The 27,461-nt window shown below is 41.0% G+C and overlaps 1 protein-coding gene across 2 annotated transcripts in view; it reads right to left on the bottom strand.

Annotated features, from left to right (window-relative positions):
- The window catches only part of TJP1 (tight junction protein 1), a 341,213-nt gene that overhangs the window by 55,253 nt on the left and 258,499 nt on the right, over positions 1–27,461 (bottom strand). For both annotated transcript variants that reach the window (XM_070477665.1, XM_070477664.1), the window contains 2 exons: positions 6,163–6,287; positions 5,127–5,229 (listed from right to left, as the gene is read on the bottom strand). In XM_070477665.1, the coding sequence (XP_070333766.1) occupies positions 5,127–5,229; positions 6,163–6,287 (228 nt within the window). The remainder of the gene's footprint in view (positions 1–5,126; positions 5,230–6,162; positions 6,288–27,461) is intronic.

Raw genomic sequence — 27,461 nt, 5'->3', positions numbered from 1 at the left:
CAGCCAAGGCCTGTGCTAACAGAAAAGGCTGCCAGTGCTGCTGCTCCCAGTACTGCCCTGCTGAGCCCTTCTGGGCAACATTCCCTGTAAGGCACCCCTAACTGCCTCCCTGAGTCTCGTCTCTATTTCCACCTCCTACATTTGGTATTAGAAGCTATTCTGTTACCACTTCGATCTTCAGCTGCTGCCTAGTAAGGTATAACCATATCCATCCAACTTGTGGATGAATCACAAGCTGCAATCAAGATTGCTGGGAGAAATAAGAACAACCTCAGATATGCAGATGACACCACCCTAACGACACAAAGTGAAGAACTAAAGAGCCTCTTGATGAGGAGAGGAACAAGAGGAGAGTGAAAAAGTTGGCTTAAAACTCAACATTCAAAAAACTAAGATCATGGCATCCAGTCCCATCACTTCATGGCAAATAGATGGGGAAAAATGGAAACAGTATCAGATTTTACTTTCTTGGGCTCCAAAAACACTGTAGATGGTGGCTGCAGGCTTGAAATTTAAACACGTTTGCTCCTTGGAAGAAAAGCTATAGAAAACCTAGATAGCATTATTAAAAAGCAGAGATGTCACCTTGGGGACAAAGGTCCATATTGTCAAAGCTATGGTTTTTCCAGTAGTCATGTGTGTATGTGAGTTGGACCATAAAGAAGGCTGAGCACCGAAGAACTGATGCTTTTACACTGTGGTACTGGAGAAGACTCTTAAAGAGTCCCTTGGAAACCAAGGAGATCAAACCAGTCAATCCTAAAGGAAATCAACCCTTAATATTCATTGAAAGGACTGATACTGAAGCTCCAATACTTTTGCTACCTGATGTGAGGAGTTGACTCACTAGAAAACACTGTCATGCTAGGAAAGACTGAAGGCAGGAGGAAAAGAGGGTGGCAGAGGATGAGATGCTTGGATGGCATCACCGACTGGATGGACATGAGTTTGAGCAAACTCTGGGAGATGGTGAAGGACAGGAAATCCTAGTGTGCTGCAGTCCATGGGGTAGCAAAGGGTGAGACAGAACTCAGCAACTGAACAACAATAACAAGATATAAACAGGGCTTCCCAGGTGGCTCAGTGGGTAAAGAATCTGCCTGCAATGCAGGAGATGCAGGTTCAAACCGTAGGTCAGACAGATCCCCTGGAGGAGGGCATGGCAACCCACACTAGTATGCATGCTCGGAGAATCTCACGGACAGAGGAGCCTGGTGGGCTACAGTCCATAGGGTCACAAAGAATTGGACAGGACTGAAGTTATTGAGCGCGCGCGCGCGCGCACACACACACACACAGTATAAACAAAAACAAAAACAAAGTAACCAACGGAGTCCTCAAGCTTTCCCTATCATTCCCCCAGGACACTGAGTATACACCACTCCTCTGAAATCTGTGCCTGCAGCCCTCTCCATCTCTGGTTATGTGCATTATGCTGATGACCGTGTGTACCTCCTCATGAAGCGTGCTGAAATTCAAGTTCCCTGAGAAGTATTTGCACCCAGTAAGTGTTTAACTCACTGAAAAATATCCAATCCTGCTATGATTCTCCATTTATACTATGAATAAACCCACAAAGGCTTGCTGATAATGCCTGATTTTAACACAAGTATTTTCTCAGGTTTTTTTTTTTGATGAGAACCACTTTTAAAATCTTCACTGAATTTGTTACAGTCTTGCTTCTGTTTTATGATTTGGTTTCATGATTTCGAGGCATGTGGCATCTTAGCTCCCTGACCAAGGACTGACCCCTTCCTCACCCCCTGCACTGGAAGGGTAACAAGCCTTAATCACCGAATTGCCAGTAAGTCCCAACTCTGAAAATTTTGACACAAAAATTGGGAGAAAATGCTTACTTCAAAACAGCTTAGCTGAATAAAAGATTCAAATATAAAATAAAATAATGAAATCACATAGGTACCAGAATAAAACACAAGATACACACTTTTATAACTCTGCTAAGCACCAAAGGCTTAGACTTCTGTAAGCACCAAAGGCAGAGTCAAGTAAAAGCCTGACAGATATGACGGGATAAAAATGAAAACATTTCACGATGAAACAAGGTAACAGAAAAAGAAACCAAAAAAATACCATAAACTTACACACACTCAAAAAATAATTGGAAAAACAACATATGTTGGATATACAACAAAAGGCTAATCACCTTAATATAGAGACACTAGTGTGACAGCATCACAATGGAAGGGCAAAGGACAGGAACAGGCAAAGAAACATCACGGGAAGTATACACACCACATGATGATCAAATCCACCTGTAACTTAAAAATCCTCATTTGACACAAGAGAAGCCACTGCAATGAGAAACCTGGGCACCACAACTGGAGTAGCTTCCACTCGCCCCAACTAGAGAAAAGCCAGTGCAGCAATGAAGATCAAGCACAGCCAAAAAAAAAAAAAAAAAAAAGATAAGACTCCTCTTTGACATAAGTTTAGTCCATCAGTTTGGCAGAGATGTCAAGGGCTGATGAAATTGGACTCTCTCAAAACCTTACTGGTTCTCTGACTGGCAAAACAGCAACCCACGTACCTCAAGTCATTCATGCCACCTGACTCCAAAAAGCCACTCCCGAGAAAAGGAACTAAACAAGCAGGTAGAAGATGACGATCCTTAACACAACTTTTAAAAAATACCTGTGGGAGCTGGACACTTAAATGCCCATGAGCAAGCGGGGGAGGAAGAGTGAGGTGCGCACACACTGAGACACTACACAGCCATGCATTCACACACTCAGCTGAGCATTCACATAGCTCATCTTTGGAAAGTTTCTGCCCATTCACTTCATAATGCTTTTTTTGGTATGTTCAGAATTTTAGTAAAAATTATACATGTTCAGTACGCTATAAACTTTTTCTATCTTCTCTTCACCTACTGTTAAACAAAATGAAGCCCATTAATGGTAGTTATATTATCAAAGGAGTTCTAAGATTTTAATTCAGTGGGAAAGAAATTTACTGAGCCTAACACCCGGCGGGGAGGGGAGGGGAGGGGTGTGGTCTTAGTTTATGGAAAGATATAAACTGACAACCATAAATATGTAAGAGAACAGGGAAGAAGGAAGACTAGTAGATCAGAAAGCAGGAGGGAAGAAGCTGGTTACTCAGAACTGGGCAGGGGTGGGGAGCATATATAAGATCTGAGGCTCTTGTTATGGCTGGAGGTAAAGACATCCTACAATGAAAGGCCACATTGTAAGATACTATGGTTTTATCCTCAAACAGTGATGAAAAACTTAGCATCAACAGATGACATGATCTACTCTCTTTAGATGCAGAAGTGAACAACTACCCTTTGCTGACTGAACAGAATTCCAACCAACCCTCTACAGCTTCTCCCTGAAGAGCAAAAATACTTGCCTAACCTTAAGTCCACCTTCCCAAATTATTCAGCCAAGCACAGTGAGAGGAAAACTCAGGCTGCTTCGTACATGTGCTGTTTCAAATACATAATAGAAAATCATTGCTTCTTACAAATCATTTCTATGGTGAGAAAGTCTGGGGTACAGGTAACAATTTTCCTGGATGTATTATTGATGTGGAGCATACGTACTAAACATTCTGCATGAAAAAACAAACCAGTTCCATGTTCCAGAAGAATGAAGTTGGAACTAAAGCCCATAACTTCAGGTACAGGAGGAAAAATTCATTTTATCTAAGGTACTCAACTGGAATATGCAGCAACACAACCAAAGAACACTTACTCAATTTATAAAAACCAACAGTTACAAAAATTAGCAATTTGCTTCTGTAAACACTACAATCTCATGTTATAAAAACTGTGAAAAAACTCTACCATCAACTAGCCAGTCTGCACATGAACCACACTTTAAGACAACATCAGCGTTACAGCTGTAAAAACACAACTACAATGAAAGCTGTGAAAACACCAGCACATTAGAAGCTGCCTGTCATTTGGAATGCGGTAACTGAACACGGGGAGCGCTGCAATGAGAAAAGTAGGGACACTGCTGCAGAGTGTCCACACCAGTGGACATGGCAGCCTGCACCCAGTGAGAGGGCCTCCGACTGGGGGTGAGGGCAGTCTCAGGAAGCACCCCTCTGGCTCTCGGCACAGCTCCCAGAGGTCATACCAAGGCAGGCCTCCTCACTCCAGCTCTCTCATCTCTGCTGGGTCCACTGTGGTTCAGCCAGTCTGCTGCAAAGCAGAAGATTCTCAAGGGACAGGGCAGGACAGTCTCTGCCTTCTGCTCCATACACAGGAGCCAAGGCCTCATAGAACCTCAATCAGGCATTTCAGAGTTTAGATGAAGAAGAAACGGGGCAGCGAAGCAGCTAAGGTGCTCCTCTATGTAGAAATAAACATGTATATATTTTTGTGGCCACATGCGTGCAGGCATCTAGTTCTCAGACCAGGGACTGAACCCATGCCCTGCAGTGGAAGCACAGAGACCTAACCACTGAACAGCCAGGGAAGTCTCTATGTAGATATAATTTTTTTAAAGTAGGATTTTAAGATTAAATCCATTCTCTGTCACAACTGCCTAGTTTTAACTGTGATTTGAGGCCAGTTACTGAGAGATTACTGAACTTTGTCTCTTACTAAAAACAAGAAAAACGGGAAAAAAAACAACTTCTTAAATATGAAGTAAGAGCCTAGCAAACATATGAAAAAACAACAAAAGTACCCTGAACAACTGGAACAACCCTTACAACCCTCTTTCCTCAAAATGTATCACAGTAACAAGGTAGCAACATTGTATGTGTTTAAGGGATGACATAAAATTTACCCATTAAACAAATTCTGTAAGAGAAAAATAGGGCTATAGACTAAACTGATTATATGTCAAGATTCCATCTAAGTGTTTTTTAAAAAAGGAAATATTAAGCCATAAAGTAGTAACTATTTAAACAGGAATTCCTCCCTTCCTCTATAATCAAAAAAATCCTGGAATCTGAGCTTTGAGAAAATACACACTAGTGACAAAACATATCACCAGTATCAGAAGAGGTGCGGTATGGGTAAATAACTAACCTTGAACTACTGTCCCAGAGTTTATTTTCTTAAATGGGAAGAATGAAATCAAACACCAAAAACATATCAACAGTACAGCTGGTACCTTTATAAAGTCAGAGGTAAAAACACTTACAATTTTTGCATTTTTCCCACTTTTCCTTAGTTGCTGAACAGCAAATGCATGCTCAACATTATCCATGGAGACGCCATTAACCATTGCCACTCGGTCATTTTCCCTAGAGCAAAAAAATGATCAAAACAACATGTTAAACAAAATCACACAGAGAAGTTTATAAAGGTGTTTTCAAGATAGGATTTTAAAAAGATATTCCCATTATGGGCTAATTAATCTATCTTCAGATCAATAATTATAAAAATGTACAACTATTTTCTTTCAGTTAGCCCACAAGAAATGTTTACCAAGTAACTAACCACAGGTCATTTATATTTACCTATTAATACAAAGGTTCCTGAAAGGATTGAACAGGTATACTGCTGTTGTTGTTGGCCAGTGGCCAAGTCATATCCAACTCTTTGTAATCCACTGACTGTAGCCCGCCAGAATCCTCTGTCCATGGGATTTCCCAGGCAAGAATACTGGAGTGGATTGCCATTCCCATCTCCAGGGGATCTTCCTGACTCACGGATCGAACCTGGGTCTCCTGCATTCACAGGCGGAATCTTTACCACTTGATCCACCTAGGAAACCCTGATCAAGTAGCACAGCACACAAGATGACTTCTACTGGTACAGTTACATGCATCCAATGATACTAGGTCAAAAGTCTGGAAAAAATTATTCTATCTTTAAAGATAAAGCCTTTCTCCTTCCAGTTTTCTTTCAATCCTCCTAATCATACTCATGTTTTTGCAAGTGCATTTTTTGCCTCTCTTCTATCTTGCTAATCTTCCTGCTCAACAAGAAATGGTAAGACTCTTGGTGAGCAGCTCCTGAAGACTAGATTCTACTCCAAACTGAGTAACAAGTTTTCTTTTCACTATCTTTATTTTTTACAGTGACCTACTTACAGTAAGTGAAACTAGCTTTCCATTTATGACAGATAAGCATAAACACATTAATTTAGAGGCATCACTAGCATGACATGCTGGTGGCAGAGGGCAGGAGAGTCCCTGTGACCTGTGCCCACGAGGAGAAAGAATCACACTTACTGCAACTGTCCTTCCGCAGGCCCCCCCTTCAGCACGTCTGATATCACAATGGAGGTTTCCCCACTCTGGAAATGTGGATTATCTCTTCCACCAGATATTGCAATTCCAAATCCAAATCCAGGAGCCTGAAGTAACAAGAGTAAAATGTCATTATCAGGACATCCTCTACAATCAGTCCTACACAAAACACTCCTCACTTGTCCAGACACGCATGAGGATGAGAGATTCTGGTATGGGAACGCAGCTCTTAATGAATGTAATGCTGGGTGGAACAGAAAACTGAAAACTGCCAACTACGCCAATGTTAAGAACCAGAACACACTTAAAAATTCTCAACACTGAAATTCTCAGTGCCTTTTTGCTTATCAGAAAGTTTCCTGAGGGAATTGGTGGTGCCCCACAAACACTGCAAACACTGGCAAAGAATTCATAGAATGACAGTTTTAATAAGCATATACATCAGAAGCTATTTTTATATAATAAAATACCAGTAGATGTGAAAATCAACTTCCTTCACTTACACTAAGAATCTCTATTGAAATAATACACTATAATGTCTTTGTACACTGTATTCAACAGAAAGTCCATTAACTTTCAAGCATGTTTATTTATATATATATCAAGCATGTTTAATTATTGCATTTCTAATTAAATAAAATTATTATGAATTAATAACTTCTAAATAAGCTGAAAATCTTTACCATGACTAAAGAAGGTCCAGCACAGAGAAAAGTCAAAATAGTTCCAAGTTATTTAAAAACTGCCTGATATCCAAGAAAGCCACACATTTGCTAGAAAGGAAATGAGTGAAGTACTCAGAGTCATCTAAGCAAACACCCAGCATTTTCCAAGGGCTCCAGAATCAGTGAGTCAGGGGCCACGTGTTCATATAATGTCCTTCTGTGCTCCACAACTCAGACCACCTGAGGACAAAGGTGTCATGTTCTTCCACAACCGTCCTGCCCACAAGACGATGTCCACCAGAGAGGGGTCCATCGTGACCTCTTGCACGCCAGAGTCTACTGAAACAGCCGAGGAGGAGGAAGAAGGGGAAAACTCTTCTTCAAAGAGAATAAACACCAGCAATTCCACTCCCAGGTGTACTCCCAAGAGAAATGAATACGCATGCACTCAGAGACATTCACAGCCACACACAGCAGCATCTGACAGCCAGAAAGGGAAACAACCCAAATGTTCATCAACTGATGGACATGGTCTATCCATAAAGTAAACTCTTATCTGCAACACAAAGGAGTATAGTGTTGATATGTGCTACAAGATGGGGAACCTGGAAAACAATGCTATCTAATGGAAACCAACTACAAAAGACCACACGCATATCATACAATTGCTCTTATATGAGATTTTCAAAAAAGACCAACATGTTTAAGAAAAAGTAGACTGATTTGCTGAGGGCCAGTGGAATGGACCTTTGTTGGCAAAGTAATGTCTCTGCTTTTTAATATGCTATCTAGGTTGGTCATAACTTTCCCTCCAAGGAGTAAGCGTGGATGATTCATGGCTGGAATCACCATCTGCAGTGATTATGGGGCCCAAAAAAATTAAGTCTGACACTGTTTCCACTGTTTCCCCATCTGTTTCCCATGAAGTGATGAGACCAGATGCCATGATCTTAGTTTTCTGAATGTTGAGCTTTAAGCCAACTTTTTCACTCTCCTCTTTCACTTTCCAGTGGTCATGTATGGATGTGAGAGTTGGACTGTGATGAAAGCTGAGTGCCGAAAAATTGATGCTTTTGAACTGCAGTGTTGGAGAAGACTCTTGAGAGTCCCTTGGACTGCAAGGAGACGGAACCAGTCCATCCTAAAGGAGATCAGTCCTGGATGTTCATTGGAAGGACTAATGCTGAAGCTGAAACTCCAGTACTTTGGCCACCTCATGAGAAGAGTTGACTCACTGGAAAAGACCCTGATGCTGGGAGGGATTGGGGGCAGGGGGAGAAGGGGACGACAGAGGATGAGATGGCTGGATGGCATCACCGGCTCGATGGACATGAGTTTGAGTGGACTATGGGAGTTGGTGATGGACAGGGAGGACTGGCATGCTGCGATTCATGGGGTCACAAAGAGTTGGACACGACTGAGCGACTGAACTGAACTGAGGCGGGTGGAGAGATGGGGAAGGAATGGCTTATGAGTACATTATTTCTTTTTAGGGGAATGAAATGTTTAACAAGTGACTGGTGCTGGTCCTACAGCTCTGTGACTAAACTAAAAAGTCACTAAATTATACATTTTAAAGGGTGAATTGAATAATATGTGAATTACATTATAGTAAACCTACTGCCCTCCCCGCCCCCCAAAAAAGGGCTAATGCAAAAAATAGAGAAACATCTGGGTGGCCGAAGTAAAGGCAACTGCCTGAATCTATGTCTCCAAAATAACACAAAGCAAATCACTACACAAAACCACACCTTTGGTATAATTCAAAAAAAAGGGAATATCCAAATTTCAAAACAGCTAGACACAGGGCTCAAATTTCAAAAATAAATAAAACAGGAAATGGTTAGAAAGAAAACAACTATTAGCACACAACTAGAAAACATAAGAGACTACAGAACAAATTCAAATGAATGGGATAACTTAAGATAATGGAAATTTTCTAAGGAAATATAGGTTATTGAAACTGACTCTACTAGAAATTAAGTTTAAACAAACCAATTTCTGGAGAGGAAACAGAGATAGTTATGATGGAATTATCTCACAAAAAATACCAGGCACAGATATTTCACAGGGGAATTCCACCAACATATCAGTGTCCAGAGAGCCCTGGTGCTCCATGAATCGTTCCAGAGCATTCTAACATTAAAGGGAGATTTCTGAACTCTTCTCAAGAAGCAATAACAACACTGACATCTAAATGTGATAATGACTCCTCATGATCAAGACAGAGCCCCCTCCAAATAGGACAGCCTAACACCATTTTTAAAAGCCTACATCACACAAATACACCATGAAAAGGTGGTTTATTTCCAAAAGTGGTGTATTAGGAAAGCCATTATATAAGAGTTATATACTAGTAAAACTAGGAGAAAAAAGAAAATTCAGAGATTAAATTCATAGACCCTGAAAAGGCCTCTGACAAAATCCAACATTCACGACCAAGGGGTGGGGGGTAGGAGGGCGAATCAAGAAGATGCTTTCAATCTGTTTTATTATTTCATTTTTTTCCCACACACATTATTTGAAAAGGAGAGGAGTTATTTTAGAAAGTCTTTAAGGAAATGATGGATATTCACATTTCATTTTATATCAGTAAGTGACAGTTTCTGAATAGGAGGCTGTAGTGTGCAATCTGAAAACGACACAGAGGACCTTCTGTATCTGTTGTTACATGAACACCCATCCACTGGTCCATTCTGCACTTTGAATGGATATTTTATCCATTGTGATTTTATAATAGCATGAAAGGGAAAGTCATTCAGTCGTGTCTGACTCTCTTCAAACCCATGGACTATACAGTTCATGGAATTCTCCAGACCAGAATACTGGAGTGGGTAGCCTTCAGGGGATCTTCCCAATCCAGGGATCGAACCCAGGTCTCCGGTACTGCAGGTGAATTCTTTACCAGCTGAGCCACAAGGGAAGACCAAGAATACTGGAGTGGGTAGCCTATCCCTTCCCCATCTTCCCAACCCAGGAATGGAACCAGGGCCTCCTGCATTGCAGGTGGATTCGTTACCAATTGAGCTATCAGGGAAGCCCTATAATAGAAGTCTTACAGTTCAGTTCGGAGAAGACCATGGCACCCCACTCCAGTACTCTTGCCTGGAAAATCCCATGGACAGAGAAGCCCAGTAGGCTGCAGTCCAGGGGTTGCTACGAATCGGACACAACTGAGCGACTTCACTTTTACTTTTCACTTTCATGCACTGGAGAAGGAAATGACAACCCACTCGAATATTCTTGCCTGGAGAATCCCAGGGACGGGGGAGCCTGGTGGGCTGCCATCTATGGGGTTGCACAGAGTCAGACACGACTGAAGCGACTTAGCAGCAGCAGCAGCAGCAGTTCAGTTCAGTTGCTCAGTCGTGTCCAACTCTTTGCGATCCCATGAACCGCAGCACACCAGGCCTCCCTGTCCATCACCAACTCCCAGAGTTCACCCAAACCCATGTTTATTGTGCCAGTGATGCCACCCAACCATCTCATCCTCTGTCATCCCCTTCTCCTCCTGCCCTCAATCTTTCCTAGCATCAGGGTCTTTTCAAATGAGTCAGCTCTTTGCATCAGGTAGCCAAACTACTGGAGTTTCAGCTTCAACATCAATCCCTCCAATGAACACCTGGGACTGATCTCCTTCAGGATGGACTGGTTGGATCTCCTGGCAGTCCAAGGGACTCTCAAGAGTCTTCTCCAACACCACAGTTCAAAAGCATCAATTCTTCAGCGCTCAGCTTTCTTTACAGTCCAACTCTCACATCCATACATGACTACTGGAATAACCATAGCCTTGACTAGACGAACCTTTGTTGACAAAGTATTGTCTCTGATTTTTAATATGCTGTCTAGGTTGGTCATAACTTTCCTTCCAAGGAACAAGCGTCTTTAATTTCATGGCTGCAATCACCATCCGCAGTGACTCTGGAGCCCAGAAAAATAAAGTCAGCCACTGTTTCCCCATCTATTTGCCACGATGAAGTGATGAGACCAGATGCCATGATCTTAGTTTTCTGAATGTTGAGCTTTAAGCCAACTTTGTCACTCTCCTCTTTCACTTTCATCAAGAGGTTCTTTAATTCTTCTTCACTTTCTGCCATAAGGGTGGTGTCACCTGCACATCTGAGGTTATTGATTTATTTTTCCCGGCAATCTTGAGGGATGTGTTATTCTTTGGTTTTTTTTCCCTCCTTGGGAAGAAGCTAGGACTAATCTTTTATTCTGTATGCTTTAATGCTGTACACTTATATCTTCCTTGATAATTCTTGTATTTAAAAATTTAAAATGTAACATAAAAATATTAAAGAAATGCCCCCAGTGAAAATGTCTGGAACTCTCATGGAGGGGAGAGATGAATAACTACTTCTGAGGATTTGCTTGTGAACAGTGAGTGCAGTTTCTGGCTACAGGAGACAGGGCCTCAAAGCCAGCTGACCGCACGCTGCAGGGCGTCATCCTGCTGCCTCAGCGCTCCCTACGCTCCCTTCATAACTATATAGGAGGTCTTTGATTCCAAGCCCTGACTGCAGATGAGACTCACTTGGGATAAGTGTCAAAAGTGCTTGACCATTTTCAACCCCTCAACCAATACCAATTAAATAAAATTAGATGAGGGCTATAGTAGGTATTCTCTTAAAAATCTCACATCATGCAAAATGCCAGGCTGGATGATTCCCAAGCTGGAATCAAGATTGCCAGGAGAAATATCAACAACTTCAGATATGCAGATGAAACCACTCTAATGACAGAAAGTGAAGATGATCAGCATCGAAACATGTATAATATCTTCGGTGAAACAGATCACCAGCCCAGGCTGGATGCATGAGACAAGTGCTTGGGCCTGGTGCACTGGGAAAACCCAGAAGGATCGGGAAGAGAGGGAGGTGGGAGGGGGATCGGGATGGGGAATACATGTAAATCCATGGATGATTCATGTCAACGTATGACAAAAACCACTACAATATTGTAAAGTAATTAGCCTCCAACTAATAAAAAAAAAAGTGAAGATGAAATAAAAAGTCTCTTGATGAAGGTGAGAGAATGAAAAAGCTGGCTTAAAACTCAACATTCAAAAACCTAAGATCATGGCATCTGGTCCCAACACTTCACAGCAGACGGATAGGGGAAAAGTGGAAACAGTGACAGATTTTATTTTCTTGGACCCCAAAATCACTGCGGACAGTGACTGCAGCCACAAAATTAAAAGACGCCTGCTCTTTGGAAGGAAAGTCATGACAAACCTAGACATATTAAAAAGCAGAGACATCACCTTCCCAACAAAATTCCATCTAGTCAAAGCCGTGGTTTTTCCAGTAGTCATGTATGGATGTGAGAGCTAGAGCATAAAGAAGCTGAGCACCAAAGAATTGATGCTTTCAAACTGTGCTGCTGGAGAAGACTCTGAGAGTCCCTTGCACTGCAAGGAGACCAAACCAGTCAATCCTAAAGGAAATCAACCCTGAACATTTGCTGGTAGGACTGATGCTGAAGCTCCAATCCTTTGGCCACCTAATTCAAAGAGCCAACTCACTGGAAAAAACCTTGATGCTGGGAAAGATTGAGGGCAGGAGGAGGAGAAGGGGATGACAGAGGATGAGATGGTTGGATGCCATCACTGACTCAATGGTTATGAGTCTGAGCAAGCTCTGGGAGACACTGAAGGACAGGAAAGCCTGGTGTGCCGAACAGCAACAAAGTGATTCTAATGGGCAGTCAAGCTAAAAATCTCAGCCTTAAAACACTGTGAACATCAGATGTGAGTGGCCGTCACAACTCCACAAGGTTCAGCGACCCCCACGCTCCCTCCCTCTCGGGGAAGGCCCCTCTGAAACCTGCGCAGACTGACACTGTCACCACTGTTTCATCTGGCCTCTCCTCCATTGCACCAGTCTACTCTCCATTGGGCTGCAAGGATTATTATTCTAGAGCAAATCTGACACTGCTGTTCCACTACCCTCCACATTTGCAGTATCCTGAAAGGCACAGCCAATGAGCTTCCCAGCACCGGTCCTGGCTCTGACACTCGTCACCACTGCCCCCACTTCAGCAGGCGACGCATATCAAGCTCTGAGCTTTCACATTCTTCTCTGCTTGGGATTCCTATCGCTTCTCACCCTTCGACATTCAGGTTCGCCGCTGTCTCCTTCCTAAAACCATCCCAGCCCTCCACGGGCAGCAGTCCTGTCTTGTAGGCTCCCTGAGTACCCATGCCCACTCTGACCGCGCACAAGCACAGTAAGTAGCCTGGATGTCAGAGCTCCACTTGGGAGGGAGCTACACAAGCTTCTATAGTCCCAGCTAAGCCCAACCCTGCACCGGTCTAACACAAAGTGGCTGATCAACATTACTGCACTGTAAGTATCTGACTGACTATTCAATTTAACTCATTTCCCTTTACAGAGTTGTCTTTTTTACAACTTGCATGAATTTGAGCACTGAACACTCATTAGCAGCCGTAGTAGTGCCAAGGATTTGGAATTTTCTGCATCTCCAAATAAAATCAAGCAGGGCAACTATACAACAAAAACCCACAGACATTCACAACCAAACCAGGTAACCAATACACCCCATTGAGGATACAGGTGGAGACGAGCAACACCTGTTAAGACTGCATGCTCCCAACTTGAAAAGAGAGCCACAGACAGCTGACATCCCCAAAACCAGAGGAACTCCCAAATAAATGACATAATAGCAGCTGAAATCAGTCAGCAGTGAGAGCAGGAGCCTGCAGAGAGTCTGAATGGTGGGAGTGGCGTCACCCCAGGATTTCTCAACATGGACGTGCCAGGTCCTGTGAAGACTGTGGGTTCAGACTCCAGTGCACAGGAGAGCAGAATATACAAGGTACAAAGGGCACAGACCTAGAAAGTGTCCGAAAACACCAGCTATGTTTCTTGAGCATACAAGAAGCATACACAAGAGCATACACAAGACGACAAAGCCAATTTCTAAAAGCTCAAGAAAGCTAATTTACCATAAAAATGAACAAAAAAGGGATTATGATAAAACCCCCAACAAAATTACTAAAGAAGACAGTGAGCAGCAGAATATCCCTAAGGAAAATGAAAGCATGGCAAAAAGAGTGCTCCAAAGAAAGAAAAATAAAGGATCAAAACTGCAATTTCTATCAAACAAGTGAAAAGGCATAAAGAAAACTTACAGGACATAAAAATACAAACAAGAATTTTTAAAACTAAAAAATGAGGCCGACAGAATTCATGCTAATTAGAAAACTTTAAAAGCAATTTTATATAGGAACACAAATAAATATACTACCATGAAAGAAACAAAGTAAAACAGAGAAATCATTTTTAAACAGAAATGATTCAGGGATTTTTAAAAAAAGGATTTGAGAGGAAATGACAAATAATGAAGACAGGCAAAAGAGATACAATATATAAATAAAAGGAGTTCCTAAAGAACAAACCAAAATAAAAGAAAAAATAAAACACTAACACTAGAATTAAATAATATTTCCTTTCCTATATACATTATATAGGTAGATAAAAAACTGTACATACTCAAAGGACACAAATCCCTGTAGATATCTGAGAAAACCAATTCAGAGGAAACACCAAAATATATTCAAGTAACCTGACTAGATTTTAAGGAAGAAGACTCATTTGTATCTAGGCAAAATTTTAAAAGAAATAAAAATCAGATTACCATCACATTAGGGGAGTGACCCATTATGCCAAAATACTCAAGGGAACCAGTGAGTTATGGGGTTTTATGTCCATTAAAGCTAATCTTCAAGTATAAAAGGGCAGAAATAAGCTACTAAACATGTAAAAAGACCTTAGGGAATATTGATTTTCATGATCCTTTCCTAATAGAAAATAACTTTCTGACAATCAACATGACAAGCATCACATGAAAAGGACTGGTGATAAATATACACCTACTTACAATACTAAGATTAAATGAGGATTAAAGGATGAACAGGTTAAAGTTTATAACTACTATATGATCAAGATAGCTGTAAAACCATTTTTTAAATGGGGAGAGGAACAGCGTGAGCATTTGCTAAAAAAAACTTGTAATACTGTTTCCAGTAATCAAAATTGACAGTAGTATAATTATTATTATCCCAAGGCAATTGCACACTCTGTAGTAGATTTACAAAAAGACTAGCATGGTGCTTTTCAGAGGCATTTTCAAAAGAAATGGAAAATAATCCACTTTTCTCACATATGTTAACCATAGAAAAATTTAGATGCATCAAAATACAGTTGATTTTCATATCTTTACATGAGAAAATGTCCAAGATAATGATTTTTTTTATTATGGTGGTTTAAAACAGTATAATATGATCTCATTTATTTGTATGTGCACACACAAACATGACTATAGTTTTTGGATGAATTAAAAGCATCAGAAGAATTTTATTTCCATCATATTTCATTCTTTCAAGACCACAGGCAGCCACAAGCAACACTAACCTATACTTCCACCTTTGCCTGGTAGTGAAACTAATCTGATGGTAAATAGGAGGCCTACATTCTGTTCAGTTACTTTCCAATTCCACTGGACACTAGACATGCCCACTCCTCTACATAATAACTACTTCTGCACAGAGTAGTTACAACAGGGGCCATATGGCCAACAAACCTGAAACTATTTACTGTCTGACCTTTTCTATCAAGAGGAATGGTTTGCCCACTCATGTGCTGAAATTTTCTTTATTTTTTAGTTGAAGAATAATTGCTTTATAGAATTTTGTTGTTTTCTGTCAAACATCAACTTGAATCAGCTATAGGTGTACATATGACCCTTCCCTCTTGAACCTCCCTGCCATCTCCCTCCCCATCCCACCCCTCTAGGTTGACACAGGAACACCTGTTTCAGTTCCCTGAGGCACAGCAAATTCCCACTGGCTTGCTTCTTGGAAGAAAACTATGAGCAACCTAGTTCAGTTCATTTCAGTTCAGGCGTCAGTCGTGTCCGACTCCCTGCGACCCCATGAACCAGAGCACGCCAGGCCTCCCTGTCCATCATCAACTCCCGGAGTTCACCCAAACTCATGTCCATTGAGTCGGTAATGCCATGTAACCATCTCATTCTCTGTCATCTCCTTCTCCTCCTGCCTTTAATCTTTCCCAACATCAGAGTCTTTTCAAATGAGTCAGTTCTTCACATTAGGTGGCAAAAAAACTGGAGTTTCAGCTTCAACATCAGTCCTTCCAATGAACACCCAGGACTGATCTCCTTTAGGATGAACTGGTTGGATCTCCTTGCAGTCCAAGGGACTCTCAAGAGTCTTCTCCAACACCACAGTTCAAAAGCATCAATTCTTTGGCGCTCAGCTTTCTTTACAGTCCAACTCTCACATCCATACATGATCACTGGAAAAACCACAGCCTTGACTAGATGGACCTTTGTTGGCAAAGTAATGTCTCTGCTTTTTAATATGCTATCTAGGTTGCTCATAACTTTCCTTCCAAGGAGTAAGCATCTTTTAATTTCCTGGCTGCAATCACCATCTGCAGTGATTTGGGAACCCAAAAAAATAAAGTCAGCCACTGTTTCCACTGTTTCCCCATCTATCTGCCATGAAGTGATAGGACCAGATGCTATGATCTTAGTTTTCTGAATGTTGAGCTTTAAGCCAACTTTTTCACTCTCCTCTTTTACTTTCATCAAGAGGCTCTTTAGTTCTTCTTCACTTTCTGCCATAAGGGTGGTGTCATCTGCATATCTCAGGTTATTGATATTTCTCCCAGCAGTCTTGATTCCAGTTTGTGCTTCTTCCAGCCCAGCGTTTCTCATGATGTACTCTGCATATAAGTGAAATAAGCAGGGTGACAATATACAGCCTTGACATACTCCTTTTCCTATTTGGAACCAGTCTGTTGTTCCATGTCCAGTTCTAACTGTTGCTTCCTGACCTGCATACAGGTTTCTCAAGAGGCAGGTCAGGTGGTCTGGTATTCTCATCTCTTTCAGAATTTTCCACAGTTTCTTGTGATCCACACAGTCGAAGGCTTTGGCATAGTCAATAAAGCAGAAATAGATGTTTTTCTGGAACTCTCTTGCTTTTTCAATGATCCAGCGAATGTTGGCAATTTGATCTCTGGTTCCTCTGCCTTTTCTAAAACCAGCTTGAACATCTGAAGTTCACACTTCACATATTGTTAAAGCCTGGCTTGGAGAATTTTGAGCATTACTTTGCTAGTGTGTGAGATGAGCAACCTAGACAGCATATTAAAAAGTAGAGACTTTGCCAACAAAGGTCAGTCTAGTCAAAGCTATAGTTTTTTTCCAGTAGTCATGTATGGATGTGAGAGTTGGACCATAAAGCAAGCTAAGCACCAAAGAATTAATGCTTTTAAAATGTGGTATTGGAAAAGACTTAATAAGAGTCCCTTGGACCACAAGGAGATCAAACCAGTCCATCCTAAAAGAAATCAGTTCTGAATATTCATCGGAAGGACTGATGCTGAGGCTGAAGCTCCAATACTCTGTCCACCTGATGTGAAGAACTGACTCACTGGAAAAGACCCTGATGCTGTCAAATATTGAAGGCAGGAGAAGAAGGGGGCGACAGACAATGAGATGGTTGGATGGTGTCACTGACTCGATGGACACGAGTCTGAGCAAGCTCCAGGAGTTGGTGATGGACAGGGAAGCCTGGTGTGCTGTAGTCCATATAGTCACATAGAGTCAGACATGACTGACTGACTGAACTGAACAGGACACCTCCAATTGGGGGGTGTCCTTCTCCAAACCTGTCCTTTTCTCCACAAAACTGAACTTACCACCAATGTTCTTAAAAAAAAAAAAAAAAAAAAAGCCAAACTTTGGCCCCATTCTTATCAATGTTACTACTTTTTATTTGATTCATTTTATTACATATACATGTAGTTTATGTGATAGAACTACAACAGTTTTGAATTTTAGGTATTATATTCCATAAATATTCCCTATATTTAAAGTTAAATTTTACATGTGAGAAGAGCATTATATGCTGAGTCCAGAGACCTACAGTCAAGATGCTCCTCTTTGGGACCATTTCCCTAGACCTTTCTGAGACTTAAGTTTATTCCATGTGGTTACTGACACCTGTCGTAATGCTGTGAAAGATTGGGGGCAGCAGAGGATTCAACGGTTGGATGGCATCACTGACTCAATGGACATGAATTTGAGCAAACTCTGGGAGATAGCGAAGGACAGGGAAGCTTGGCATGCTGCAGTTCATGGGGTTGCAAAGAGTCAGACATGACTCAGTGACTGAACACCACCACAGAGAATTAAATAAAGGCTCTGAAACATTCATAATGCACTCTAAATATACACAATGGCATCCAACCAGATAAAACAAGCCTAGCTTAGCTTGTATCCTCACCTCAGTGTAAATGCTTGCTTCTACCCATCATACACTAGTTGGAAGCTACTCAACAAACATGCAGAATTCCACCCTCCTGGCCTCTTTTCTTAGAATAGCTTTATTGACATATAAATGCATGTCACAGCTCGTATCAGTACTTCATTTCTTATTCTGCAATATTCCATTGTGCAGATATAACACATTTTGCTTATTCAACATTGGTGAATGGGCATGTGGGCTATTTGCAGTTTCAGGCTACTGTGAATAATGCTGCTATGAACATTCATGTTTAAGCTATTGTGTTGGTATCCGTCTTCATTTCTCTTGGGTATATGCCTAGGAGTAGAGCTGCTGGCCACATGTAATTCTATGTTTACCTCTTGAATACCTTGGTTTACCACAGCTGGCTCCACCAGCCAACATCCACATCTTCACCAACACTTATTACTGTCTGCTTCTGTGATCACAGCCATTCCACTCTCACTTTTGACATCTAGTTCCCTGATGGTCAATGCCACTGAGCACCTTTTCATATGTTTACTGAATAGTTCTGTATCTTCTTTGGAGGAATGTCTCATTAAAATCTTCAGTCCATTTAAAAAACTGAAGTGTCTTTTTACTTCTCAATTTCTGTATTCTGGATACAAGTCCCTTCTCATGCATCCTCTGTACTCAGTCATTTCCGACTCTTTGTGACCCCATGGACTGTACCCCTCCAGGGTCCTCTGTCCACGGAGTTCTCCAGGCCAGAATCCTGCAGTGGGTTGCCATTTTCTCCTCCAGAGATCTTCCCAACCCGTGGATCAAACCCACATCTCCCTTGTCTTTCTGTACTGCAGGCAGATTCTTTACTGCTGAGCCACCAGGGAAGCCCCTATCAGATACCCAATTTGCAGATATTTTCTTTCTCCCATGCTATGGGTTATCCTCTTCACTTTCTTACTGAAAGTTTCTTGGTTTCCTTTGAAACACAAAAAATTTTAATTTTGATGCAGCCTCATTTTACCTGTTTACTCTTTAACTGCTTATATTTTCAAGATCTTATCTAAGAAATCACTGCCTAACCTGAGATCATAAAGACTTATTCCTATGTTTTTTTCTAACTTACATTTAGGTTTTGAGCATGTAGGTTAATTATGTTCCTGGTGTGAAATAGGAGTCAAAATTCACTAGTTTCCATGTGGTCAACCAGTTGTCGCAGTACTATCAGTTAGGACTATTCCTTTTTTCACTGAATTATCCTGGCCCCTTGTTCCAAGGTTATTTATTCAACTACCTCTCTATTTGAAACACGTATCTGCTTGACCTTGTATTATCTATCTCTTAACTAGATTCCTTGCTTTCAACACACTTTCCCCATTTAATTTTTTTAGTTTTAGGTGTACAACATACTGCTTAAATTTTTTTTACTCATATATAGTTTATATTATTAAAGTATACAATATCACGATACAAGTTTTTATAGATTATACTTTCAGTTACTATAAAAATATTGGCTATAATCCCATCCTATATAATATAACCCTATAGCTTATTTTATAAATAGTTTTTATCTCTTAACCCCTCTACTCCTATCTTGAACCTCCCATTTCCTCTCTTCACTGGTAACCACTAGTTCGTTCTCTATATCTGTGTCTGTTTCTTTTTTGTTATATTCACCAGTTTTATTTTTGATTCTGCATATCGTCTTTTTCTGTCTAGTAAGTGTAATACTCTCTAGGTCCACCCATGTTGTTGCAAATGGCCTTATTCCATTCTCCTTTATGGGTGAGGAATATTCCATACCGTCTGGTGGCTCAGACAGTAAAGAATCTGCCACCCGCAACGTGGGAGAGAGCTGGGTTTGATCCCTGAGTTGGGAAGATCCCCTGGAGGAGGAGCATGGCCATTCACTCCAGTATTCTTTCCTGGAGAATCCCCATGAACAGAGGAGCCTGGCAGGCTACAGTCCACGGGGTCGCAAAGAGCTGGGCACAAATGAGCAACTATGCATGGCACAATATTCCACCACGTTTATGCACTACATCTTGATGAACACTTAGGTTGTTTCAGTATCTTGGTTATTGTAACTAGTGCTGCTAGGAGCACTGAGGAGCATGTATCTTTACAAATTAAATTAGTCTTTGTTTTATTCGAATATACACCCACAAGTGGAACTGCTAGATTATATGGTAGTTCTATTTTTGGCTTTCTGAGGAACCTCTGTACTGTTTTCCATAGAAGTTGCACTAATTTACATTCCCACCAGTGTACTAGGGTTTCCATTTCTCCACATCCTCACCAACACTTGTTATTTGTAGACTTTTTGATGATGGCCATTCTCAAGGTCCCAGGAGGTCTTGGGGCTGGTGTCAGTCTGTTGGCAGATAGGGATGAGGTCCAGGGCTGATGCCCACCCACCAGTAAGTAGAAAGAGGTTCAAGGCCTAGTACCAGCCAACTGGTGGGCAGAGGCAGGTCCTGGGGTCTCTGGCTGCAGGGAACCCAGGAACCACTGGTGAGAGGGGCTGAGGCTCAAAGGGTGCTGGGCTAGTGCCTGCCCACTGCTGTGTGAAGCTGCTCTCACGGCTGTGCCAATTCACAAGTGGGTGCAGCCAAGTCCCTGGGTCTCTGGCTATAAGCCCTGGGGGTCCTGGTGCTAATGAGTTGGAAGGATGATTCCAAAATGATCCTTGCCAGCAACAGGGGCCACAGGTTAGAATGAGCTCCCCAAAATGGGCGCTGCCAGTGTCTGTGTCCCCTGGGAGCCCTGTGGTTGCCTCCTGACTCTCTAGGAGGCTCTCCTAGGTAAGAAGGTAGATCTGATCCAGGTTCCTTTCAAATTACTGCTCTACCTTGGGTCCTGGACAGTGTGAGATGTTCTGTGCCCCTTTAAGAGTGAAGTCTCTACTTTTCACTGTCCTACTGGGGCTCAAAGCCAAGGCCTGGGGTTTCTGGGGGCTCATCTTCCTGGTGCAGGACCCCTGGGCTGGGGAGCCTGAAGTGGAACTCACATTCCACTCTTCAGGGAGAACCTCTGCAATTGTGATCATCCTCCCAATTTGTGGGCCGCCCACCTAAAGGTATGGGTCTTGACCATGACTCCACCCCTCCAGCCCATCTCATGTGGCTCCTTATCATCTTTAGTTGTAGATCTTTATATGCCCGATCTTGGTCATCAATAACTGCTCTGTAAATAGGTGTTCATTCTGGTGTACCCCGGAGACCAGGTGAGCTCAAGGTCTTCCTTCTCTGCCATCATGGCCAAGCCTCTCTCAAACTTCTCTCAACCCTGTAATTCTTTAGTACAGAAATATCATTTAATCTTTCACATATAATACTTTTTCAGAAAATAACAAAGTAGAGGGAACCAACTCATTCCTGAGCATTTATTCATTCCTCAAAGAACTATAAACATATACATACGTGTTTTCTAAGGGAGAACATCTGAAAGTAAAGAAAGCCATGGGTACGTCATGGGAGGGAAGAGTGGGACACAGGGTCCCCTGGATGCACTACCCTCTCAAGCGACAGACCTGGCACCTGCCACTACTACAGCCATTATATACATGACTACTAAGCACCCAAAACGTGGCTATTCTTACCACATTTGAAATGTGCTGAAATTGCAAGATGTGCACCGGTTTTGTAAGACTCAGTATGGAAAAGAAAAAGTATAGTGTATCAATTTTTAAATATTAATTACATGCTGAAAATGACAATATTTTGGATATACTGAATTAAATAAAGATTATAAAATCAATTCACACACAGTTTACATTTTTCAATGTGAAGACTAGGAAAATTATAATTACATTGTGGTTTTTATTATATTGCTAGTGGGCAATGCTGCTATTTTATCTCTGAAAAGCAACTGTGTTGAATATATAGGCCTCCTAGGAAATTAAGCTTCATTGGGCATAACTAAGTACACCAACCACTAAAAGGGTAATGCAAGAGGAGATGGGATAAACAACCACCTGGAGCATATATTCATCTATCACTGAGGCTAAGAAAATCCATGAGGCAAGGAACGCTGTCTATTTCCTTTCTGATAAACTTCCCAGAACTACAGCAGTGCTTGGCATACAGTGGAGCTAAATTACTCAGCTTTGAAGGATATAGGATTTCAATGGCTTCTAGTATTCTAAGAAGAGAGTTTCCTCTGAAGATGCAAACAGAAGAACGAGGAAACACAGAAGCATATCATGTATTTTTCTGAACAGTAAACAGCAGAAAATGGTAGTTTAATCCACAGGATTTTTATTCTTTTGAAAAACAAAGTTACCTTCGCCTTTCACGTAACTGACATTGGATGTCAAAGAGTATGGATTTGCCTTTATCTGTCAAGAGACAGTGTCTGTAACTCCAGGTTATTGCCAAAAGCATATAGCCTCAAATTATCTCCTTCACACTACTGTTCCAAAAGTTCACTTGGCTCACCTCTAGGAGAATGACTGTCTCATTCCTTTGCCAGTGTTTCTTAAATATGTGATGCTAGAAGCCACAGCCCTCCCTTTCAAACATGTGGTTTTAAACATACACACGAGGGGTTCCATCCCAAACTGAAAGAATTCAGATCTTGAGTAGGGATGATCCAGTTACCCTTCTTTACAATAAACCTAGAGGGCTACTGCTCTCCATCAGTGGTCAGCAGACCATAGACTGCAGGCTAAATCCAGCTAGCTGCCACTGTGTAAATAAAGCTCTCCTAGAACAGAGCGACATCCATCTGTTAACCCACTCTCTATGGCTGTTTCTGCAACCATAAAGTAGCTGTGACAGAGATGCGTGCCCTGCGAGGCCTGAAGTATTTATTAGCTGGCTCTTCACAGTAAAAGTTTTGCGGACAGTGCTCTAGACAGTCCATATTTTATTCTGGATCAACTCAGAAAACCAAAGGAAAGACATCTGGAAGACAGTTCGGCAGCCTCAGAGAATGAAGTCAACTGAATTATGCTTTGGTGTTAAGTCTCTGGGCTTACAGTGACAGGTCTATTTTTAAAAACCTTCAAAAACGCTTCCTGGAGGGATGGTTGCTGAGGATTTCCATTCTGTCCTAGTCTCTGATGAGGCCCAGAGGCACACAGCTCTGTGTTCCCGGCACAACAGTAAACATGTTTGGAAACCAAAGAATTGTGAACTATACACACTCATTTTCTCTCCAAGTTATTTTTTGATGACATTTTTCTGGGCTGCTACCCTCCTCAAAGCAAAAGAAACCTGAAGCCCAGGAAGAGCAAGAGAAGGGAATCCACACTGATTTTCTCTTCAGACAGAAAGAAGCTCCAGACCATTTCCTTAGGACCACCACTTCCATGAAGAGCTGGTGGGACACTTTTAAATTAACACATTCAGAAAATCAGACTTTTGTTTCTTCACCATTCAGAATGTTTTCCTACTTGGCCTAAGCCAATGAGACAGATCTGTAGAAAATAAACTAGCATTTGCCCAAAACTGAGAAAACCTGGCAAAACAGTAAAAAAGGAGAAACATACTTTAGCTAATTTAAGTGTCTTATTTTATTTTACTTATTTAAAAACTAAAAAGGTATTAGAGGAAAAAAAAGTAATGTGGTATGTGGTTAAATGACACCCTATGGTCTCAAATGATCTAGCTTCTAACCTTAAGAAATTATAAAAAGAACAGCAACTTAGACCCAGTATAAGTAGAAGAAACGTTAAAATAAGAGCAGAAACCAGTGAAATACAAAGCAGAAAATTTTTTAAAAATCACTAAAAAGAAAAACAGGTATTTTGAAAAATCAATATAATTGTTGTAAACCTACAATCAGACTGACCAAAAAATGAGACGGCACAGATTATCAGTATCAAAAATGAAAATATTATAGATCCTAAGACATTAAAATAAGGGAGTGTTATGAACAACTTTATGTCTATAAATTTGATAATTTAGATAAAAGGAACAAATACTTTGAAAGGTACAAACTACCAAAGCTACAAAAAAAAAACCTCCAAAAGCTAAGAAGAAATATATAACCTGAAGAGTCCTATACAAAATCAAAGAAAATAAAATACAAAATCAAAGAAAAAAAGCTTTTTCGTGAAGAAAACTCCAGAACCAGATAGCTACACTGTGAGTCGAGAGAATTTCAACTGTACACGGAGTCTGCCAGGATGCACAGCAGGGAGGAGACAGGCAGCCTTCCTCACTCCTAAACCAGCACACGCACAAGAAAAAAGTACTAACCAATATCCTAAACCAGCACACACATGAGGAGAAAGTACTAACCAATATTCTAAACCAGCACAACACATGAGAAAAAAGTACTAGCCAATAACCTAAACCACCAGTACACACACAAGGAGGAAGTACTAACCAGTATCCTCCATGAATGCAGAAACAAGTGTCTCCACAGAACATCAGTCAATCAATCCAGCCATAGGCAAGATGAGCAACACATCACAACTAGGCAGAATTTATCCTGGGAATGGAAGGTTGTTCAACTCCAAAAAGCAAGACTGAACATACCAACAGACTAAAACCTTTAGAGTGACAACTTTAATCAATTTAATGATAATGTCCATCAATACTTAGGAAAAAAGCATGGGCAAAAATACAATGACTACAAAGTCTACTCATGACTTTAAAAAAAGGCCTTTAGCAAAGTAAGTATAAAAGGGCACTTCCTCAGCCTATTAAATGGCAAAATAGAAACACAAGGCCACTTCTTTAACCTCATTAAAGGCATCTACAAAAACCTTACTGCCAACATCACACACAAGGGTGAAAAAGACGTCTGCTCACAGTACCTATTCAACAATATCCTGGGAGTCCTAGCTAGGACAGTCAGGCAAGAAAAAGAAACAAACAGCTTACAGATAAAAAAAGATGAAATAAAACCGCTTCTATTCACAAAAGACTGCCCACACAGAAAAATGCAAAAAGAAATCTACCATGAAAGTTCCTAGAACTTGTAAGTTTAGAAGTTCCAAGTTCACTATTAAAAGAAACAAAAATCAACTGTATTTCTACATATTAATACACAAACAAAAACTGAAATTTAAAAACTACTATTTACAACAGCATGAGGAAACATAAAATATGCTTGTACAGAAATCTTAACAAAGTGTGTGTAGAATCTGTATGCTGAAAACTACAAAACAGTACTAAGGCAAATGGAGAGACTGTTGAGGAATACTCAATACTGTTAAGAATCAATTCTCCCCAAATGGATCTGCAGGTTCAATGCAATCCCAATGAGAATCCTAGCAGATTTTTTTTGTAATTTGACAAACATTCTAAAATTCATATAGCAAGGCAAAGGAATTAGTTAAAATAATTAAAAAATAATAGTACATTTGGAGGAGTCACACTACCTGATTTCCACACTTAATATAAAGCTACAATCATCAAAGCAGAAATAACTAGCAAAAGGACACACAGCTCAATAGAACAGACTAGGGAAAGACCCACATATACATGGTCATTGATTTTTTTTTCTAAAGATTGTTTTTCATGTGGACAATTTTTAAAGTCTTTACTGCATCAGTTACAATACTGTTTCTGTTTTATGTTTGGGCTTTTTGGCTGTGAGGCACGTGGGATCTTAGTTTCCCAACCAGGGACTGAACCAGCACACTCTGCACTGGAAGGCCACGTCTCAAACACTGGATCCCCAGGAGAGTCCCAGTCATTGATTTTTGACAAAGGTAGAAAGCAATTAAATGAAGCAAGGATAAACCTTTTCATAAGTGGTTGTTCAAAAAAATGAACATCTGTATTAAAAAAAAAATCCCTTGCCCTTATTTTATAATACATACAAAATTTAATTTAAAAAAAAAACAAAAACACTTCCAGAAGAAAATAGCAGGAATAATAATTGGGACCTTGGGTTTGGCAGAATTCTCAGATACAAAACTAAAAGGCAAAAATGAATAAATTAGACTTTATCAAAATTGAAAACGTATGCTCTAAGAAAGACACTGTTAAGAGCAGGGAAAAGGCAAGTCACAGGGAAAAATATGTGCAAAACAGTATCTAGTAAAGAACTTGTATCTAGAAGATATTAAAACTTTCAAAACTCAGTAAAAATTTCTGTGCACCAAGGGATACGGCCAACAGAATGCAAAGGTAATCCATGAAATGGGAAAAAAACATTTACAAGTCATGTATCTATCTGATAAGGGATTAATGAACAGAATATAGAAAAACTCCTACAATTCAACAAATAAAACCCCAATTAAAAAATGGACAAAGGAACTGGGGAAAAAAAGGAACTGAACAGATGGTAAATCCTGTTATGTGTATTTTACCACAATTTTAAAAAACAGTAAGTGTAAAAATTAATACACAGAAACCTCAATTAAAATAGTTAGGTGGCCAGCAGGGGATGCACTAGTGCACTGCCCTAATAGCAGAGCCCAACAGGAGTTAAGACTGACTTGCTCTTCCTGCCTGTCAGGAGCTCCACTGTGACAGACTCACAACTCAGCCAGGGAACAACCACAATACCCTGGGCTCTCAATTCCTCTGGTGGACTCGCTGTTTACTTCAGCCCTCCCAACTTCCTTTTCTCCTCCATAAAAGAGTGCCCTTCTCCATTGTCTGCTGGGGTCCTGTACTGTCTCACCATGGTTGCAGACCCTTAACTGCAATTCTTTGTTGATCCCCAGCAAACCCACTTTGCCTGGAGAAATAACTGTTACTCTATTGTTTAAGGTCAGTATAAGAAAACAAACAATTTAATTAAAAATAGGCAAAATATGTGAGCACAGTTAACCAAAGAATACTGGAGTGGGTAGCCTATCCCTTTCTCCAGCAGACCTTCCCAACTCAGGAATCGAGGTGGGGTCTCCTGCATTGCAGGTGAATTGTTTACCAACTGAGCTATCAGGGAAGCCCTAAAGAAGATATATAGATGACAAATAAGCACATAAACAGATATGCAACATCATTAGTTTTTCAGTTCAGTTCAGTCTCTCAGTCGTGTCTGACTCTTTGCGACCCCATGAACGGCAGCACGCCAGGCCTGCCCTGTCCATCACCAACTCCCGCAGTTTACTCAAACTCGGGTCCACTGAGTCGGTGACGCCATCCAGCCATCTCATCCTCTGTCGCCCCCTTCTCCTCCTGCCCCCAATCCCTCCCAGCATCAGGGTCTTTTCCAATGAGTCAACTCTTTGCATGAGATGGCCAAAGTATTAAGAGTTTCAGCTTCAGCATCAGTCCTTCCAATGAACACCCAAGACTGACCTCCTTTAGCATAGACTGGTTGGATCTCCTTGCAGTCCAAGGGACTCTCAAGAGTCTTCTCCAACACCACAGTTCAAAAGCATCAATTCTTTGGCACTC

Source organism: Odocoileus virginianus, chromosome 16, assembly GCF_023699985.2.
Source record: "Odocoileus virginianus isolate 20LAN1187 ecotype Illinois chromosome 16, Ovbor_1.2, whole genome shotgun sequence".
In the NCBI taxonomy this organism is placed as follows: Eukaryota; Metazoa; Chordata; class Mammalia; order Artiodactyla; family Cervidae; genus Odocoileus; species Odocoileus virginianus.
Note: the sequence above shows the minus strand (reverse complement) of the source record. Positions and strands in the feature narration are given on the sequence as shown.